Source organism: Meleagris gallopavo, chromosome 15, assembly GCF_905368555.1.
Source record: "Meleagris gallopavo chromosome 15, MGAL_WU_HG_1.1, whole genome shotgun sequence".
Lineage (NCBI taxonomy): Eukaryota > Metazoa > Chordata > Aves > Galliformes > Phasianidae > Meleagris > Meleagris gallopavo.
Genome location: NC_139418.1, coordinates 13,411,266 through 13,432,239, shown reverse-complemented (window position 1 = coordinate 13,432,239; position 20,974 = coordinate 13,411,266). Strand labels below are relative to the sequence as shown.

Here is a 20,974-nt window from a genome sequence, read left to right as displayed (position 1 = left end):
CTGACTGCACTCATTGCTTTAGCCTGGAGAGTTGGGCAGTAACTGGTACAGGTGCAACTTAACCCTGTGGGAATTTGGTTTGTTTCTAGTGATCTTGAGAGAAGCTCAGATCAGCACTCCATCATCCATTTGTTGCATTAGTCACCACTGTCAGCTCTCCTAACAGTTTGGCCTCCCTTGACTTGGCAATCTTCAGTATTCTTCTTCCCTTTGTTTCTCTTTTTGCTCTCTTTCTCTCAGAGCCATTCATGCAAACAAAGGCTTAAAATTGTGTCTGGGTTGAAGGTTCCCAATCTGATTTCCAGTGTCAGGGCTTTTTGCTCTTGACATCACCAGCCTGGTTTAGCTCAGCTCCTGTGGGGTTAGGTGTGTAGTTCTGCATTGGGATTGCGTGACTGGGGTAGGAGTGGGCAGCTGTCCTCCTCGTCAACTCTCAAGCAATTTTGTGTTTCAGCTTTTAAATTTAGTTCTAACAATCTGGTACAAGATAGTAAACAATTCAGTTTGCATTTAAACATAATCACATGCCCTCTCATTGAATTTCATTGCATGGAATGCATTCTGTTTTCCGTATCCTATCTTTGTTGATAAACCGTTTCTTCCTTGCCAACAAAGTGGTGTGTGTAACAGCTGAATATTCAGTGGTGCTTTCCCCAGTCTGCTGGTGCAACTGAAAATTACAGGTGGTGTAAGTTCTTTTGAAAATGAGATGTAAATGATCGCTGTGTTAAGTTACATTATTACAGCTGCACTTATCAAAGGCTTTAAGGTTGTCCAGCACCGTTTTATGCCTCTTAAAATTGCTTTAGTCTGACAAAACCATATTTCTTCATCTGACAGCAGGTTTACCTCAGCAGGTTCTAAATTTGGAATGGGGGAGGTGGAGAAAGGAGACGGTGATTTGCAGAAAGCAGTGATTTATCCAACTACTCCCTGCTGTGCAGTTTTGGAATTTAGTTCAAGATATCACGTTTGTGTTCTTTGGTGGCCAGCGTGACCCACATTTAGTCTGGCTGTCAGGGCCTGGGAGATCTTCAGCTCTACCCGATGAATGAAGGTGCACAAAGATCTCGTGGGTGCCTTCCCACGTCAGCGCTGCACCTCACAGCCAGGACCGCTCCTTGGACAAGGCTGCCCACTCTGCACTTGCTGCTTTTTCTGCTGTGGGATGATCCTACGCTTAGGCTTTGCACTTCGAAATGCAGCAGTGGGAAAGGGAAATCTGTCAAACAGGAATGCTGAGAACGGGTCAGATGGTGACACTGGCAGGACGGGCTCACCGATATCCTGTGTTAAAACCTTCAGTTGTTAAATCTCATCAGTCGTGTTACCGTGCATTAACAAAACCCACTGGAAAAGTATGTCATCCTCTTTTTGTAGCAGGGAGGCCACGTAGCGCTGGTACCAGCAAGTCTGTTAATTAGTGCATGTGATTGACTGTGCTCTGGGGAGTATTCGCATTTCCGTACTGAATGAGATTTCTGTCTCTAGTACTACCTGCTTTCGTTTTTAGAAAGTGGAGCACGTTTATTAAGTGCAGGAGATGCAGGAAGAGAACGCATCAGATGAGCGGAGGAGGGGAACGCTGCCTGGACAGGCACGGCGGCAGCGCTCTGCCTGCTGACGGCCTTTGTGAAAAGCGGGCTCATTTGTAGCAGTTTCAGAGGAGATGCTGTATATATTGTTTTGCCATCTATGATTGCACTCATTAGATAGCTACTACAAGGTAAAGTTCTGTTTTTACCTTCCTGGTGATTTTCAATTGAGTTTTACTTATTTTAATTAGTTTCGTTTAAAAGCGTAACACTTAATGATTTTAGTATCCTCAGATCTCAGGTATGGCCGTTCTACAAGGAACCCATCCCAGCTGCTATTTATAATCTCAGATCTTTACCCAGAATTCACTTCTTAAAGAGGAATTTCTTTTCTCTGGGTGGAGCTGATTCTGACCAGCCGTGGGAGTGGGAAAGGGGAGAGGTGTGAATCAGTAGAAGAGCTGTTGCATTTCAGTAAGCAGTTGGCACTAGATAACTTCTGTTTTAATGAAGTCACATAATTAGCTGTATTTTGTTTAATAAATAATTTCCATTAAATAAATGGCAAGTAGGTCTGGTCGATGGCCTTGTGAGGATTGCTGTTAATGCTCCAGTCAGGTGCAGTGCTTTTCTGATGTACTCAGTTTGCCCAGGGCTGAAGAAAAGACTTGATAGAAAGCCTTGCTAGGTGTGATAACTGGGTGTTAGCAGGGTGTCAGCAGCACGTCTTCTCTGCGTTGCTCTTATGTGTTTTGCTCTAGTAATTGTATCACTCTGCTTCTGACGTGTTTGTAAATATGTTCTGAGCTACTGATGTTTAACTTATTGCACATAAATCACTTCTGTGGTTCATGGCTTGTGCTTCTTGGTGTAGATACTTCAACTTAAGATGGGGAACTTTGCCATAAAAGCTCTTATGTATGCATGGAACTGTGCAATAGTGTATTTTGATTTGTGGTAAAAATGATGTGTATTGGGAGTCCTTTGTAACCTTAAAACGTGCAACTAATGAGTAAGCTAATACAGTATTAATTATAAATCAAGGTATGTTTAAGCTGTTTTCCCTTTTCAACTGACTGAATCCCAAATATATTATTTGTGAGGTGTAAAGAAGGCAGTAATGCCTCTTTCTCATTCCTTCTCTGTGCACGGAGGTGGTACTGGTCTGCTGCCATACAGGAATGCTGGAGGGAGGGCTCTGCCTAGAGGAATTTTTGGCAGTTCTCTTCCTCTGTCCACGCTGGGCTGTGGTAATGAAGAAGCATTGACCAGAAACGTTTCTGAATTTCTTATCAGAATGATGAGGAAGAGAGTGAGAGCAGTTAAGATCAGTTAGATGCTTAACAGTAAAACTTAAGAAGCTGGTCAGAATCTCTATGTTAGAAATAATGTTTTTAGACTCAGAAGAGTAGGCTAAGGCTTGGATTAGAGTGCTGTTGTTCTGCAGACTTGAAGAATTGAGGATCCTTTTAGGAATATTCTTTTCTTGGTTGCTGAATTTGTGTCATGAGTTGAGAATTACAGTAAGCCTGGAAGTGATGGGTAGACAAGAATAGTTGCAAATGTTTTCTGTAGTTTGTACAAGGGGGAATGTGGTGGTGGTGATGGTGGTGTTGATCAATTTCTGAAGTCTCGTTGTTAAAGAATTCGGATATGGTTATTATTCTAAGCAGCTTTCTGACCAGCTAGGAGAATGGAAAGTCTAAAAGTTTCTTTGTTTAGCTGTGGTTGCTGGAGGTTTTGCTTCTGTAGACCAGTGGTGAAGGAGACTGCGGTATGATGGGGTGTTTGCAGAGCAGTACAGGGGTGTACTTATGAGAGGTGTCAGGACAGAATGTTTGTATTGCATTATAGACATAGTTAAATTATTGGGGGCTGGGGTTGGATTTTTATCTGTCATTCTAGTACCGTTGGATTTGAGCTCCTCTGTTCTCAGAGCAGGCTTTCTCACTTATAGATGCAGATTATCTTTCCATATTTTGATTGAATATCCAGTACAATACCTAGCTGTAAAATGGAAATTACCTTTTAAAGAATTCTCACTCTAATGTGTCATAATCCTTTGTTGTTTTGTATCGACAGGAATGCCCAAGGAAAAGTACGATCCACCTGATCCACGGAGGATGTACACAATTATGTCCTCAGAGGAAGCAGCCAACGGAAAGAAATCACACTGGGCAGAGTTGGAAATAAGTGGTGAGAAGCTGAGGAATGATCCTCAGATAAGATTTCAGTGTGTTTTAAGAGCAGCCTGCACAGTAGAGCTGGAACGAGAAACTAGGGAGTATGAAACAGCTGTAGGAAAGAAGTTCTAAGCTCGATGTGGTACATTCAGTGGTAAACTGGAAGAAGCAATAACAAACTGACATTTTAAGCTGAAATTTTGATTAAATAAGGAATTTCTTTAAGAGGTTGGCATTTCTAAGTGGCTGTTCAATAGAGAAATGTATAGAAAGCAAATAAACTTCTAATTGTGAAGACTTTCCCTTCCAGATCACTGAATCTGTGTTTTGCTTCAAGGGCCACATGTCTTTACATGTGAATATCAGTACTTACTCAAAGGTTACAGATGCAGAAACCTAGTTAAATGCTGCTTCAAGAAGCATTAATTTAGACTTGGATATCCACTTGGACATCTGCTACCTATGCATAGGAAATGCATTAAGTAATAGCTCTTTCCTTTCATGCTTTGTGATCTCACTATAGTCTGATTCCAGCCAAGAGAAATGTAGGTGGTGAAGAGAGTATATAAATCCTTTCAGCTCGAAAGGTTTCTTTGATCACAGTCACCTGTTTGCCTTTAGAGGATAGGAGAGAGGGAGGAGTTGTTAATGCAATTTTTAAAAATGCAGAGAAATACTGATTTGTACTTAAAAACCTTTCAAAAAAATTATTAATGAGCAATCACAGGAGAATGAATCCTTGAAGGAATTGTATGTATTTGCCTTGCAAAGTGGCAGTGTCTTTGTTCCATTAATGATCACACTGTCTTTTCCTTGCAAAATACTTGGTCATCTGCTACAGAAAGCCACAAATGCTTTAATTGCTTTTATTGAAATCTCTAAGCTCTTCGCAGCAGGCTTTTGTGTTCTAGTCACTCTCTTGTAGCTCTCTGGCAATTACACCTGCATTAAACATTTTGTTACCAGGGACTGCCTTTCAGATACAACATGTATCAGTGTAGCTTTCCCCAGGCACTGAATGTGAGTTGTTTCCTTAAACGGTGTTCTTCATCATAAAAGGAATTATTATGTGTGTATGTTTTGGTGTATTTATTAACGATGCTGTTTTTAACGCTGGGTTTTTTAAAGGCTCTTACACTTTTTTAACCTTAGAGAAACTGATGGTGATGCTCTTCCTTCAAGTTGGCACAGTTAGGTGATTCTTGCAAATGAAAAAAGAGCTCCTCCTGAGGAAAAAAAATCTTGGAGGGAAGAAATGTTTTGAGACCTTCTTCTGATTATATCTCACATTGTTTGCGTGCTGCAGTATAAGAGCCTTGATTCTGTAACACAAATCCACATTTCCACCTTTCAGTTTGTACAAAAATTATACCTCTTTACAAAAATCTCTGGCAGTGATGTATTCAGCTTTCAGCTGAATGCCAGATGGAAATCCATGTTCTCAACCAAGCATTTTGGTCACTCCAGATATAGTACTTTTATCTGTTCCTGGCTGGATGGATGCCACAGAACAAAGATTTTTGGTTTGAAAGATGTTACACAGAAATAAGGGGAAAATTGAAGAACCATCTTATATCCCAAATATAAACAGTAATTGAAGAAATGTTTCTTAAACGTCTGTAAACTGTTGAGAGGATGGTCAGTAAATTGGTTTGTTGTTTTATATGGAACTTGAGAAAAGACAAAAGCTCAGAACTTAAGTCTGCATTGTTTTTTCCCAATCTCATGTACAGTAGTGCTTAATTCTTTGAATCTATAAGATCAGTGATTCGTTGATTTTTATTTTTTTTAATTTTTCTTTCTTTACCTTCCTTCCACAGGGAAAGTGAGAAGCTTAAGTTCATCGTTGTGGACACTGACCCATTTGACAGCTTTGCATCTCAGTGACAATTCCTTATCCCGTATTCCTTCAGACATTGCCAAGCTTCATAATCTGGTGTATCTGGACCTGTCCTCTAATAAAATCCGCAGTTTACCAGCAGAGCTCGGAAACATGGTGTCACTCAGGTATGTGAGTTTAACAGGAGTTTAAGTTGTTCAACTATTATCTTTGTAGAAATAGCTTGGGTTTTAGTATAATAGTGATGTTCTAGTAAATGAAAAGCATAAACAAATTCCCTCTTCCTGATTTTTTTCACTTGTTCTCCTGTTCTGTGATACTCTGCTCTGATGTATGGTATCATATATCCGTAATGAGCTCTAGAAGTGCTCGGTTTGACAGCAGTCACCCATTTTATGTCTTTCCAGGTCAGGTTTCCATTCCTATGCATCTCTTTCTAAACTCTTTTACAAATCCTTCTGGAGTTATCTAGGAAATACTGATACACAGAAAATTGCCTTTATTGCAGTGTAGGAAGAAGGTCCGATTAAACATTCACAGTTGTATTAACTACTGTTTTTCCTATTTATTCATTATTCCTAATAATATTAGTTTTTATTCTCTGGGTTTAATAACGAATGCAACTTTTCTAATATCATCTCTTTCCCACCTTTACTATATTACATTCCTGTGGAAATTAAGGAGGAAAAAAATATCTACCATATGCAACTTTTTCACTGAATTTTACAATGTTTAGCTCCTCAAAGTTTTCATGGAATTATATCTCCTTTTGGAAGTGAAACACGAGTAGTAACGAGTATTTCTGTTAAGACTGCAGCATTTCATTTTGTTTGCAGAACACTGTTATGTAAACACATAAATGACATATAAAGGTAAATATCTACAAGCAAGAGTCTTCTGCCCTTGACCAGAAGAAAAAAAAAGCCTTATTGTTAGGTTTATAACCAGCAACTGACTTTATTAATTATAATTTTGAAGATGTTTTTGGTCAGCTCTGTTGACCAGAGAACTCTGAGTCTAAAAGTAACTAGAATTTTATTGGAAGTAAGAAGGAGTAATGGACCACCAGCACAGCTTTAATGAAACTGGAGGCCAAGCCAGTTTGCACATAGAAATATTAGTCACTGCATTTTAATCTACTTTAGCAATACCACTTTGTTGGGGAGGATTAAATTAGCTGATGAAATTGGTACCAAAAGCTTAAATTCCAAAGTAGTTCACATCTCAATCTGTGATAACTTTCTTCTCTCCTTTATCTACTCTTCAGATATTGTAATCTAGCAATCCTAAATTTACTGGTACATTCTCAAATTCATCTTTGTACTTCATCAGCATCCTTTTATTTTCATCAATCTTCTTTTTTCCTTCTATAGTGCTGCTATAAAATTAATACTCATTACCTGAAGTTAGCTTCCCCTTGCATAGTCATCAGTAGTGTCAAAAGATACAATGCCATCTTCGCAACGCTTTCCCAATTTATTCTGACTCTCTGGAGTTTCAGCTCTCCCAGGCCCTGGACCTCTTTTCAGTAGAGAATGATAAAGCTCGTGAATGTGAAATGTGTAGCTAAGGTCTAGGATCAAACTAGAGTTCTGTTTGTGACAAAAACTAGCATTGAAATCCAGATCTCTAGACGTGAAGAACTAGTGCATTAATCCACTGCGCTCTCTCTGTCCTCAGTAATTGCAGCTGATCCATGATTTCTTTTCACTGTGGTGAAAGTGAAGAAAAATCCGTAAGTGCATCCTGTGTGATAGTGCTCTGCAGGTCACAGCTGTGCTGTAGTTCTATGTTTCAGGCTGGCTCTCACTGCAGATGCTTCCCATAGATTCTGGGGAGTCGTTCAGACTAACGGTAATTCAGCACGGGGCATTGCTAATATCCTGAGCCACAGAAGTCACTTGTGCTCTCACACTTTGGAATTGGTAACAGGTCTTGCAACTCCCACATCTGGAGAACTGCGTTTGGGCTGTATGGCAGAGCTCAGCCAAGGCTCTTGGCATCTCCCTTTTTACTGCAGGTACTTGAAGGAAGAGATGTCAGGGGGAGCAGTAAGATGTCTGATCTTTGAGGAAAGAGGAAAAATAACTGTAACATGCTATCTTGGAAAGCTCAGATCTAAAACAGATTCTCTTGATACACTTGAAAGAACTAGCGGAATTTGCTGTGATCATCTCTTCTGTACAGCAGGGGTTCCACGCATGCATAGATCATTAGAGAAACAAATTCTTTCATCCAAGAGAGAAATGGTGATGATACTTACTATTCTGCCATTCTTCCTTCTCACTCATTTTCCACTAGAAGATTTAGAACTATGTTTGTTGTTTTTTTTTTGTAATTCGTATATAATCTAACTTTTTTTATTTTTTTTAGAATTTAGTAGTGCTTTGAAAAGGTGTTGTAGGAACAAAGGCTTTCCTAAAGAATAAATTAGGAGCCTTTTAACGTCTTATGGAATGTTTAAAGAAAATAATAATAATAATAATTTAAAAAATTATGCCTATTTAAATGTTAAGTGTTTATGGAAGTGCTGAGAACTGTTGGGAGTGTTGATGATTTCAGATATTTTTTCTGTAAATAATATCATAATATTTTCTCTCTCTTTTTTTTTTTTTTAACCTGCTGTGTGTCTTGTTCATACTTAAAACCCCAGAGTGACACAGTGGGCTTCTGAGTTAAGCTGAAATACGTGTTTTCAACTGTAGAATTTTCATATTAAAAAGCAAACACACAAAAACAACGACAGACCAGGTGGTTAGGTGTGTTATAGCCTGTCAGTCAGCTGAGCACTGGCTTGCTGTTTCTAGACAACCAGCTGATTAAAAACAATCTCCTCCTTTATCTTCCACTGCTCCATACCACTTCAGTATTGGTGAAATAAACCCCTCTATTCTTAGCATTCTTTCTAAATCTGCACTGAAACTGGGTGAGTTCTTTGGAAGTCACTGCTGGGGGAGGACCAGGTAGAGCTGACTTTTGCAAGGCTAGAAGAAGAGGTTTCTTTCCTTTTCAAATGCAATCTCATAGAAATCTGAAGGAAGCAAATTTTTATTGGAAATTGTGAGCAAAATCTTCAACTTAGATTGGGATGATTTTAAGAAATTGGAAAGCTTTCTGAGAAGTCCATTTTTCTCTGCCCAGTTGATTGGAATGTCAGAATTCCAGGCACAAATTCTGCTTTTGTTTGTTCTGCAATTTTAGAAGTAAAAAAAGGTGTATTTTGTGTTATGAAAACAAGCAGTGTTGGTGAGAGACACAACTCATTATTTTTTTTGTGTGTGTGCCTGGCAATGCGTACACAGCAGATCAGTGTGCACTTTGCTTGTGTGACAAAAGCAAGCAGCTTAGTGGAGAGAATGAATTGCCTGGGAGGCATGCACACTGCTTTTTTTATGAAGTGTAAACCAGTGTTCTCAAGAGACCTTAACCAAAAAGAACTGTAACTCCCTGAACTAACACAGTAATGTCCAAGCTCTCCTAGTACTACCGTGGTCCTGAATTTTTTGCTTACTTGTTTTCTGGAATATAATTTCCTTTTATTTGGCCTTTAATCACAGCTGAGCTGTTTCACGGCCTGGTTTGCCAGAGCTTTTACTGCTTGGTCACTGGTAGTTACTAAATGCTTTAGTAATTGTTAATGTTTATCATATTTCTGTCTTGTTAAGATGAGCTTCCCAATCACCTGCTTTCCTCCTTACTTCATACCCATTCTGTCTGTGCGTGTGTGAGTACAGCAGAATCCCCCTAATGCTGTTCAGTGTTCAAGTTTGTTTATTTTTGTTTTTTTTCTTCCTATGCTGTGGTTTGTTAGTATATTGTTTCTCTTTTAGTAACTTGTACTATAGGCTGCTGAAGACAAACCGAGGTCTGTTTTCAGCCCTATATGATTGTTACTCTGTCTACAGGGAACTACATTTAAATAACAACCTGTTACGAGTTTTACCTTTTGAGCTGGGAAAACTGTTCCAGTTACAGACTTTGGGTCTGAAAGGTATTACTACTTTTTCTTGGTATCTGTGCTTTGTTTAATGATGTCTCTCCTGCGATGTAAGGGCTGTAGACTGCTAATTCATGGATGTTACTGAGCAGTAATCCCAGATGTAGCTGCTTACTCTGCTTTTATAATTGTTTAGTAATTGTTAAAGAGAGGAACGAGAGTCACTTGGGTGAAATCCTCCAAGTGTAAAGAAGCTTCTCCTCTTTCTGCAGAGCGAGAAGCTTTCTGTTGCTTGTGCAGGAATCGGATAAGGTGCTTGTTTCAGTAACAGGCTACATTAGCAGTGTTTTGTGGGGTTGAATACCTGAACTTTGAAGCTTGTTAGATAATAGATTTAGTATCCTTAACTGATAAGTAAATTCATACTAGTTCTGTATCCTTCATTCAGCTTTTGTGTAAATGTGTTTGCAGGAAATCCACTCACACAGGACATTCTGAACCTTTATCAGGAACCAGATGGGACGCGAAGGCTACTGAACTATTTGCTTGATAATTTGGCAGGTACTGCAAAAAGAAGTAAGTGATCATTCTTAAAAGATCTATTCCTGCTGTGTAAAATAAATGTGATTATCACTTTTGTCTCTACTTTAAAATATTTCCATAGTCTCAACAGAACAACCACCTCCAAGGTCTTGGATTATGTTACAAGAACCAGACCGTACCAGACCAACAGGTACTGTAGTGCTTCAAGAAATTTTTATTCGTTTTATATCAAATGTTGATCTCTATGATCTGCTACTAAAATCTTTCATGCTTAAATTAACCAGTCGTCTGCCCAGTGCTGACAGCCAGTTAGTTGTAGCAGTCCCATCCTACCTAGAACCTCTGCTTCCAATTCTAATTTCCTTTTAATTAGCATACTCTTCACAGAAACTGAAATTACTGTCCAAAGTGAGTGAGTTAGTTGAATTGTAACAGGCTTAATTGAGCATTTGTGGAAGAATAAAAAATTGAAGACCACGATCATAATGCCTCTGAAAGGTAAAGATTTTTCTTTGAAGTTCCCTGTGTGTCATCTGACTCCACGCTTTCTTGCTATTTGGTCTCAGGTTGTATTTGTTTACTAATTTCTTCTGCATGAATTGTTTAAAATAAAGCCTTTTCTATTTATTAAAATGCAACTTTTTTTATGAAACAAAACCAAATATTATGCTGCTGGGTTACCTGTAATCTTGCCCCAGAATGTCTCATTATATCCCTCCCATTCCAAATTAATGCTGAGAAGTAGATTTTTCTTTTCATGTAAAGTTTTTGAAATGGAAATAAAATTGTGTTTTTATTTTACCTATACTTGTGTTTTGTGGGAAGGCTTCCTTGCCCTAACTGTGAATCTCTGAAATTATGTGGATCTGTTACAGTTGGTGGTACAAATTAGGATAAATTCACTAGCTATCCTAAGGTACGTAAAGTCCTCAAGTAGATTATCTGAAATCCGTTTGAAACTCCTTTGTCAAGCTTTTCCCAGTAATGCACCACTTAAAGTACATTTTTCTGCTGTATATTGCATTAACCTTATGAAGAGTTGTTTTGATTTTTGGTTTCTAAGTACACGTTAGTAAACGGCTGCCAGAAATCCCAACCTGGAGGTAATTTATCCTCCTGGAAGGACTGAAAGATGCTTTTACAGTGCAGGTGCTGCGTTTTGGTTGAAGCAAATGAAGCATCAATTCATAACCCCGCAGAAGACAAAAGAGAAGATAATTGTATGGTTTTTTGTTGTTAGTCTATCAGTATGTAACTAACATTATTGTTCTGCAGCCTTGTTCTCTGTCATGTGTTACAACGTGCTTTGTGATAAATACGCTACCCGGCAGTTGTATGGCTACTGTCCATCTTGGGCATTGAACTGGGAGTACAGAAAAAAAGCCATTATGCAGGAAATCCTGAGCTGCAATGCTGACATCATCAGTCTTCAGGTAAAAGATATTCTATAATTTCTTTTTCCCTTTCAATTCTCACATGCTTGTTTCTCTGTATTAAATATGCTTGCTGTAAATGGTATGTTTTCAAAACGCTCTAAAAATAAAAGGAAAAAAAGAAGTGGTGTTCAGAGCAGTATTTGCTGTTTGACATCAAAAGAATGCTTTTCAGCCCACGCAGTTGGAATGTGAACCAGCAGCTGCTGATCAAAGAAATGTATGTAGGGGTGTCTTTGTGTGTGCACGTGAGGGTATAATTGACACGTTTTCAAATAAAAGGCTTAGGATAATCATAACTCTGGGGATTACAGAAATTCATTTATATTTTCTTCTTAAAATATGAATATTGCTCTCAAATTTGTATTCTCCAGTGTACTTAATTCTTATGTGTTTTTTTTCCTTAAATCTAATTTGGAACTGATTTACACTTCTGAAGAGTCTAAATAATATCAGCCTTGTGTGTTTTGGTAATAGTAGATTCATGGTGTGCTGTGTTCTGATTTTATAGGAGGTTGAAACTGAGCAGTACTACAGTTTCTTCCTGGTAGAATTGAAAGAACGTGGTTATAATGGATTCTTCAGTCCGAAATCTAGAGCTAGGACAATGTCAGAACAGGAAAGAAAACATGTTGATGGTTGTGCAATATTTTTCAAAACAGAAAAGTAAGTGATTTGATTCATAAAGCTTTGTGTCTTGCTCTTTTTCACACAATTTCTTGAGTGATTCTAAAGTCAAAATAACTTGGCATTGCTCACCCCTGTTGTAGCTGTTTGGTATTAACAAGTCAGGAGTTCACTAAATTACGCTTCAAATACAGCCATTAGGCATTAAAGACATTTGCATTTTAATTCTTATTTAAAAAAATAAAAATCTCAAAAACTGAATTAAGACTGCAAGCAATGGTCATAGCTTTCCTTCCGTCCTTCTCCTGCTTCCATTCCTCTGTGTCCACAACGATGCCTCAAGCAATTATTTAGTTGCTATTAAACTTGCAAGTTCGAGCTAGAATCTTATGCAGAATCAAAATGAAGCGCTCTTTCAGTAGGTCCTCCTCCTTTTTACAGAATAAATGTTTTCATTAAAATCAGAATACTATCGTAAAAATAACTAGGAGAACAGTATCCTTTTGATTTCAGTTAATGACTTTTATGAACTCATAGGATGGTCTGAGGCTTTCTTATCGTAAATGTGTTTGAGCTTTAATTAAGAGGGGAATTTATCTATAACATTTCCTTTGGTAACTGTCTACTGAAGAAAGCGGATATGATGTTCCTCTTTCAGATTTACTTTGGTTCAGAAACATACCGTTGAGTTCAATCAACTGGCTATGGCAAACTCAGAAGGCTCAGAAGCTATGCTGAACAGAGTTATGACAAAAGATAACATTGGAGTTGCTGTGTTGTTAGAACTGCGAAAAGAATTGATAGAAATGTCATGTAAGTGCTGTTTAGTTTTTGAATGCACTGTATTTTATCAATGAAAACAAACAAAAAGCCAATTGTCTCATCACTTGAACCATACATCTTTTTCTCAAATCCTCTTTGGAAATAAATTTCTCTGGCATACAGTGTTTAAACTTACATTCATCTGTTAAATCCAATCTCCTTTTTACTGTAACTGTGCTGAAAAAAAAAAAAAAGAATATTCTACAGTTTGAGGGATTCTGCTTGGAGATGCATGAAGGTATCAGAGAATGAGTTGATGTTAAATTATTCCTCACGCTTAGAATCAACTAATCCACGTAGCACTTAGTAGTTACAAGAGGAGTTGTGTAGCCTTCTTAAGCTAAATGCTAGTAATTCTTTTCAAACAGCTGGTGTTTTTTTTTCTCCCCTTAAACATCTTGTTTAAAATTGAACACAGTTAGAGATGATTGTATTTTCTGTTGCTGACTATGCAAGGTAAATGTTTAATTTTAAATTTTAGCTGGAAAGCCACACCTGGGGATGGAAAAGCAGCTCGTTCTTGTTGCTAATGCACATATGCATTGGGACCCAGATTATTCTGATGTGAAGCTGGTTCAGACTATGATGTTCCTATCCGAGGTAAAGAACATTATTGATAAAGCTTCTCGTAGTCTCAAGCCTGGTGTTGCAGGGGAACTTGGAACCATTCCGCTTGTACTGTGCGCCGATCTCAATTCTCTGCCTGACTCTGGTAAGAGCACTATTCCTGTTGTTATTCTTTTTTCAGACTATTTCAGGTGTGGAACAATCCAGATGCTAAGGTCTCAATTTTTAAAGGGATTTTTAACCCAGGGAATATATTGTTTGATATTACAAGCTCTGAAAGTGAAAATAAAGAGATGGAACTGCTTCTTTTGTGAGTGACTTTTATTGCCTTGTAGTACTATAGCTCAATTTTTGTTTTTTTTCCAGAATCATTTTGATTGTTGTCTTAAAATACAGGACTGGAAAAGAAGAAAATGTCTTCCAAAATAACTGTCAATGTTACTGTGCTGCAGAGAACTGTGGGTTGTTTTTTACGATTGGTTTTAAGTGTGAAAATACATGTTCTTCTCTTTAAAGTTGCAACCAATCGTTTTCTGCTGCTTAAATGTTTTAGGACTTCTAAAACTCAATACATCTCCAATGAGAAAAGAGTTCTTCAATGCTCCTCAATAATGTGCAGATTTCTTTGACTGTAGCAAACTATAGAATTCAAGAAAAGAGCAGATTCAGTTTAGCCCTTCTTGACTCTTTCTCAGGTACCCAATTTGAGTGGTGGATTTGAGAGCCATCTTCTTTCTTATTGTTGATTACTACATATAGTTATCTCCATCCCTACTCCACTTTCCTTTTGGCCTCTACTTGGCAACGTCTTAGCCATTGCTATCAACCCTAACATGATGCTATTGCTTAGCAGTGCTGGAAAAGGGATTCTCTGCGATGCAAAGAGGGCAAGTATTGCTGGTGCTTACTGCAGTGGGCAGTTCATGTCTGATTGTGCCTTCAGAACACTTTGTCACTTCTTTTAAATCCTGAACCCTAACACAGCTGTTCTGAAATTAAGAGGCACAATCATAGATTTTTTTTTTTTAATTCTTTTCCAGACAGAATCTGTTCTGCTTTGTAGCCTCTTGGATTTCTAGAGTCATTTTAGCCAAGCAGTGTCGAAAGCTGAGATTTGTGTGTGAACATGAAAAGAAGTGGCCTACCAAGCACCTATGGAATTTTACTTCCATCTCTTTTATCTTCCCCAGCCCTCTCAAGACAGTCTGTTCTATTTAATTTTGTTTTTTTTTTTTCTAATCAATGAATCAGTCTTTGTTCTAGGTGGCATTTGCTCTTGAAACACAAAGACACTGTCTCACAATATCTCTTCAAGATCAACTGCTGACTATATTGTGTGTGCTTATATAAAGCAGAAAATTGCACATACAGCTCAAAGTAATCCATGCACACTTGCTGAATGCTTGTTAATACCTTATTGTGTATCTGCCTCTCCTAATAGGTGTTGTTGAATACTTGAGCACTGGTGGAGTGGAAACAAACCACAAAGATTTTAAGGAACTGAGATACAATGAAAGTCTTACTAACTTCAGTTGCAATGGAAAAAATGGAACAACAAATGGAAGAATTACACATGGTTTCAAGTTGAAGAGTGCCTATGAGAATGGTCTAATGCCTTATACAAATTACACATTTGACTTCAAGGTAAGGACTTTGCAGTTGCTTTGAAAAAATTTTCCGTCTTCAAGTTTTATTAGTGGAAATCCAGTTAGTTAATTGTTTAACAAAGAAGTTAATGTTTAGGTAGCTAACAGTAAGTTTACCAAGTTCATTTAAAACAATTAAAGCACTTAGCAAACAGAACGCCTAAAACTTCCATCTCCTAGAAATCAAGTTTTCCTTTCTCACATTAGTATTATAGTAGTTCTGCAGAAAATGGGCATTGTTATCCTTCCCTGGAAATAAGATGATGTATTCTAGTAATCTAAACTAAATGAAATAGTGGAATTTGGACAGTTAAGCTGCCGATTTCAAGGAAATAATCCATGCTACTGCTGGAAAAGAAAGATGGCTCTGTTCTTCTTCAAATTACACTTCTCTGATTTTGAAGCTCTGTAGGAGAATAGAAATTGAAACCTCCAAAAAGAGAGCAGGAGTGACGTGGGGTAGAATTTTCACTCGTTTCTCTAATCTGTACTGGACTGCTCACAGGACAGGAAATGGAAGTTTCCTAAATTGAAGATAAACTACAGTGAGGGAATGATAGCATGGCAGTTATTCCTAATACTGAATTCACCTTCTGTTTAGCAAAATAACTCGGGTAAAGATAATGTACTAATAATGCTATTTCCCTTCTTGTTTTAGGGTATTATTGACTACATCTTCTATTCTAAACCTCAGCTAAACATACTTGGCATTCTTGGACCTTTGGATCATCATTGGTTAATAGAGAACAATATAAGTGGTTGTCCACATCCACTCATCCCTTCTGACCACTTCTCACTTTTTGCACAACTGGAGCTTTTGCTGCCTTTCCTGCCTCCTGTAAATGGAATCCATCTCCCTGGCAGGAGGTAGTTAAGTACATTTTAGAGGGTAACCTCAATCAAACCTGTACAATTGTAAAATCTGAATATAGAGGAGTGAGGTATGGCCAACAGGGATTTTTTTTCTTAATGATCTTAATCTTAAATCTAATTATTTGCTAAAGACATAGTAAAAGCCAGGTGCTATCAACAGACATAATTCTGAGCCCACTATACTTTGTATACTGTCGACAGCGATCGGTGCATTTGCACCTTTCTTTAATAGATTGCAGTTAACCTTCCTGTTTCTTTTATCCAACATGACATTTTCATGCCTTGAAATAGGGAATTGTTATACAGTATATTCTCTTTGCACAGTTATCTGTAGCACTACTTTTTTGAGGCCAGTAGGAACATCCACAGAACATTCTTCCGTACTTCACTCCCTCCTTTTTCAGACTTGTTTGTAAAATATAGAATTTGAATTTAGCCTTTATTGATTGTATATGAACAACAGAAAACCTGATTTATGAAATTTTGTACTTTAAAAAAGAAAATCAGATTTGGAAAATGATTGTATTGTAAACTAAGGCTAAATTTTTATCTGTTTTCATGTGTTATAAAGGCCAGCTCGTAAAAGAGGTTGACACAGGTTTTCTCTGCTAACGATTTGCACTGTTAGGGTTTTGTTAGCCCTTTTGTACTACTTCTTATGTTCAATTGAGAACGTTGCTTTTAAAATCCAAATCTATAAAATCTCAGTATCTTACAGAGGACTAAATACATTCTATCGATCTCTGATTTTTAAAAAAGAGAAAAGCATGGAGTTCTCACAGAACATATAAGCTAAGCAGTGAATATAAGTAGACCTGTATGCATTGAAAGTTATTGCAGATGTGTATACTCTCAGATATTTTTCTCATCTCTAACTTTTGAAGTAAAATGTAGGGATACTTGTGTATAGCTTCCTTGTTTCTGTTTTAATACCTGTCCTATCTCCACTGTGCCTGCTTAAATTTGTTCTCAACTAGCACTGCCTGTGCATGCAGAGAGAGCCTGTGCATCCTCTTTTATTTTTTTAAATAACGTTAACACTTGTGAAAATTTTATGAAGATACTTTTGTATAAGCTGTGGCATCTTCTTTTTTTCCTTTGTGAAGCATTGGGTATCACACTCTGAACATGTTCGGGTTATGGGTACACAGTTTCTAGCTTCTAACACCCATGCACTGCTTCTTTCAGTCTCATTGCACAGTGCTCTGTTTCCCACTAAGAATTATCATGTGAATTCTCCTTAGTTTGAGTGTGTTCCTCAGTTTCAGAGTATAATTCCTTGACGAAGAAAATAAAACCCTTATGTTTTCTATTGATGGAGCAGTGTAAAAAGAAACGCGTTTTCAAAACAGGTCCCAAAGACAATTCTTCAGATCATTTTTAAAGTGACCAAGTCTTATTTTTAAAGTGTCAAGACTAAAGTTATTGTGTACCCTCAGTGCCATTTGTGTCACGAAGCCAAGTATATAAAAGCTTACAAATTTAACTTGTGTATTTGTATTCTAAAAGAGAGACGTTATCACCTCCTTAAACTAATACAACATAAATAATCAATGTAAAAAAGAAAATAAATGGAGATAGAAAGCTTGATCTTAAACAGCTTTTGTTTCAGCTGCGGGCAGGGAAGCAAAAGGACACTGAGCATTAAGAGAACTTTCTAAATATTAAGAATTTTTATGTATATGGCAGAGTGGATTGGTAATAATGATTCAAAATTTTATTAAAAATTAGTGAGCACATAAGTGTGCTCAGACCGTTCTGTTTTAAGCTGAAAGTGAACGTGACAAACAGTTCGGATGTGTGAAATGTACATTTTTAAATTGCAGTAGAAGAAATTCTGATCTTGAATCCTTGTCTGGGACCTGATCTCTTGGGGTTATTTTGTTTTAGTTGTGAAAACACCAAACACGTCCAGTTTATAATCAGTACATTGAAATGCTGGTAGTATTGCTGTAGTAGACTTAATGCTTAGTGTTATTTCTTTTCTGGTTTCTTTTTTTTGTTTTGTTTTTTTTGTTGGTTATTATTATTATTATTTTTTTTTTTTGTAAAGTGTGAATAAAAAGTGTTTTACTCATGTTTCCTTAATGATGTCTTGGTAATGTACATCATGACAATTTCCAGTGAGGACGAGTGGATTTAGCTCGTCCAACTGAGCAAACTGTTTTTCTTTTCTGAGGATCTGGATTGTGTATTGAGTCCAGAAAGCTTTACAGAAGGGGAAGGGAAGCACTTACTCATTTTGTATTTCTTAGAGGGGGGATAATTTACTTTAATAGATGCTGGAGCTTGAGTGCACTTGTTAGATTGAAAAGGTTTGAGCTTTATCCAGTATGTGTTCTCCTATATTTCTTAGTCTTAAACATGTTTGAAATTATTACATCATTAAAATGTGGCCCGTTGTGCTTTTGGAGAGACAGCTGTCCCTGTTCAGTCACCTGGCAGTCTTAAGGGTCCATTTAAGTAACCATTTCCTTCAGCTTTTGTACTAGTCTATCAGATCCCAACTAATGACCCACTGAATACATTTAAGGCACTCCTTTGACTTCACTGGGTTTTAACTGGACTACAGTGGTCACTCGAGAGAGGAGGGAATGAGAAATACTTTGAATGCAGGGAAAGAACAGAAGGCACCAAAACGGAGCTGAGATAAACTAAAGAAAATACATTCGTACATCAAACAAATGTAACTCAAAAGTCTCAATTTCCAGCTATAGCATAGAATAAGGCAATAAACCATGTCTTCACACAATCAAAACATTTGCTTCATAGTTTTTGACTTAAAATGATTATTTGCAGTATTTTATTGGAGGTGGATTTGGGTGTTGCCATAATGTACCTTCAGTGTTCCTGTTGTAAAAGCACGTACTGCGAAAGCCACAGAACATCAGTGGGATTTGTTGAGGTTTGAGCAGGCTTTTTTCCACTTAAAATACGGTCAACCATATCTTGTCTACTTGTATTTGCATTTGCAAAGAATTCTGGGAATCAAAATGTTAAATTGAGCATACCTTTAGCTAAGAGAATTGATTACGAGATTGATTACAAGGTGAATCCACAAGCTACATCTTTAGAATGACATCAATTGGGAGGGGTGGAAGGGGAAGGCACGTAAGTCAGTGTCAGTGCATTTTGTAATTATTTTGTCCTTTTAGCTTTAAATTTGGCCAACACTTGGACAAAACTGAGTTTGTTTAGAACGTTGTACGTAGGCATCTTTGGTGTAACTTTAGCAAGTCTCTCAAGTTCGGGTGTTTTGTGGTTTTGTTTGGTTGGTTTTGGTTTTCTTGAGCAGACTTAGGTTATTGTTTGCTTTTTCAGCCACAAGCTAAAACCTGTATTAAAGACAAAACGATTACGATGTCATTGGAAACGGCGACTAATTACACTGTAAAACTTTAAAAATAGTAATAATCAGTTAACTGCATAAGTAGCAAGCCTTTCTCATCCAGCCGGTCACAGTATTTTTTTAGTATGTTAACTGCTATTCTTTTCCTTTGGTTGCATAAATTTGTAACACTTAAGTGTCTTGGTATGTTTAAGTAGTGTCTAAAATAGAATATCTTAGTCTTTATTCACAGTACTTCTGTATAACGTGTAATGCACTGGACTAACTCTTGTTTACCATTCATGTAACAAAAACCAGCACATTATCTGCACTAAGCTCAAAGAATGTTGCATTTGTCTATAGGCAGCTCTTCAATAAGATTAATGGGAAACTGAATATGGTCTGATGGTAAACAAGGGCTTTTACTGTTCTCTTCAGTGGAACTTTCTTCTTGGTCAAATTTTAACTAGTTAGTATTATATTTATATACAGGGTCTTCTTTTTCCTTACCAATGTATTTTCCTACTCATAGCTGACCAATAAATCCAATATCTGTTTCAAACCTTCTTGAAGTCTAATTCATATTTTAACTTAGTTCTGAAAGCTTTTTCTCGAGGTACATGTGTAGCCAAAGTAAATGAAGGATGCCAAGGGTAACATGGAAGCAAGTAAGCAAATCAGATAATCCTGGGAAGCCTTTCCTGTACTCCGTAGAACTGAGGACCAAAAAACTTTGAATCAATTGGGCTTGGATTGCAGAATCAATAAGTGGTTAACAGTGCCTCCAGACTTTGTGAAAAACGTGTCCAAACAAATTATGAAGCCTGTTACCTTCTGACCAGATTAGACTGCAGCTCTGTGTCTTCATATCTGACCATCCTCTGGCCATCACAGTAAGGGGGGGTTGTGTGGCAGTGCAGGAGCCATGGGTTTGCTCTGTAACCCATCTCCTTCCTACCCCAGAAAGCCCAAGTCAAACTTGGGATCTGGCAACAGGAAGGAATTCAGAGGTTCCTCTTTTCATTAATGTACTGCAGAAGAGGAACAAAGTGAAGATTTATTTTATCTTTCTTTTCAGAATGAGATTCAAGGTAACTTGTGTCCTTAGTTCATGTATTTTCTCCTGCATCAGACTGTATGCAGGTTTTAAAGGCCACAAAGGCTTCAGTGGCCAGAAGTGTGGTGTGTTGTTTTCTGTGACATTCCCTCACTAACTGCAGAAAACAAAATATCTTTGCTGTGTAAAGCACTGAAGCACAGACATCTCACAGGCACTCCTGCGTCATTTCAGAGCTCGTACTCTCTGCTGGCCCTGCTTTTGACATAAATGGCCTTGTTCAGTGTTCCTATGAGTGCCACACACCTCAGAGTACTGACCTGTTTGTATTTTTTTTAAATGTAGAGTTGAGAAGCAGCTGTAAGTCCTTAACAGAACTGTGAGTCCATTAGAGTTTTCTGCAATGATTTCTCTTTGTATTTAAAATTCTCACCCACACGTTTGCTGTCTTGCCACTAGATGGTGCATGCAGCACAGGGAGGCACAGGCATGTTTGAGAGCTGCACCCAGAAAGTGGGGCTTGTGGAATTATTCTTTAGAGTTTGTGCAGAAATTCAGGCCTAGGAACTAAGATTTTTCAGTT

The 20,974-nt window shown here is 37.6% G+C and overlaps 1 protein-coding gene across 2 annotated transcripts in view; it reads left to right on the top strand.

The window, feature by feature from the left end:
- Positions 1-19,896, top strand: part of CNOT6 (CCR4-NOT transcription complex subunit 6) — a 30,627-nt gene extending 10,731 nt beyond the window's left edge. Inside the window, exons 2-12 of one of the 2 annotated variants that reach the window (XM_085237031.1) lie at positions 3,618-3,731; positions 5,539-5,725; positions 9,464-9,549; positions 9,967-10,056; positions 10,160-10,228; positions 11,314-11,471; positions 11,983-12,137; positions 12,757-12,911; positions 13,402-13,632; positions 14,929-15,131; positions 15,792-19,896. In XM_085237031.1, the coding sequence (XP_085093157.1) occupies positions 3,620-3,731; positions 5,539-5,725; positions 9,464-9,549; positions 9,967-10,056; positions 10,160-10,228; positions 11,314-11,471; positions 11,983-12,137; positions 12,757-12,911; positions 13,402-13,632; positions 14,929-15,131; positions 15,792-16,004 (1,659 nt within the window). In that variant the 5' untranslated portion in view covers positions 3,618-3,619 and the 3' untranslated portion in view covers positions 16,005-19,896. Of the gene's footprint in view, positions 1-3,617; positions 3,732-5,538; positions 5,726-9,463; positions 9,550-9,966; positions 10,072-10,159; positions 10,229-11,313; positions 11,472-11,982; positions 12,138-12,756; positions 12,912-13,401; positions 13,633-14,928; positions 15,132-15,791 lie in introns of both variants that reach the window. The other variant, XM_085237029.1, reaches the window with a different exon arrangement.
- The last annotated feature ends 1,078 nt before the right edge of the window (positions 19,897-20,974 follow it).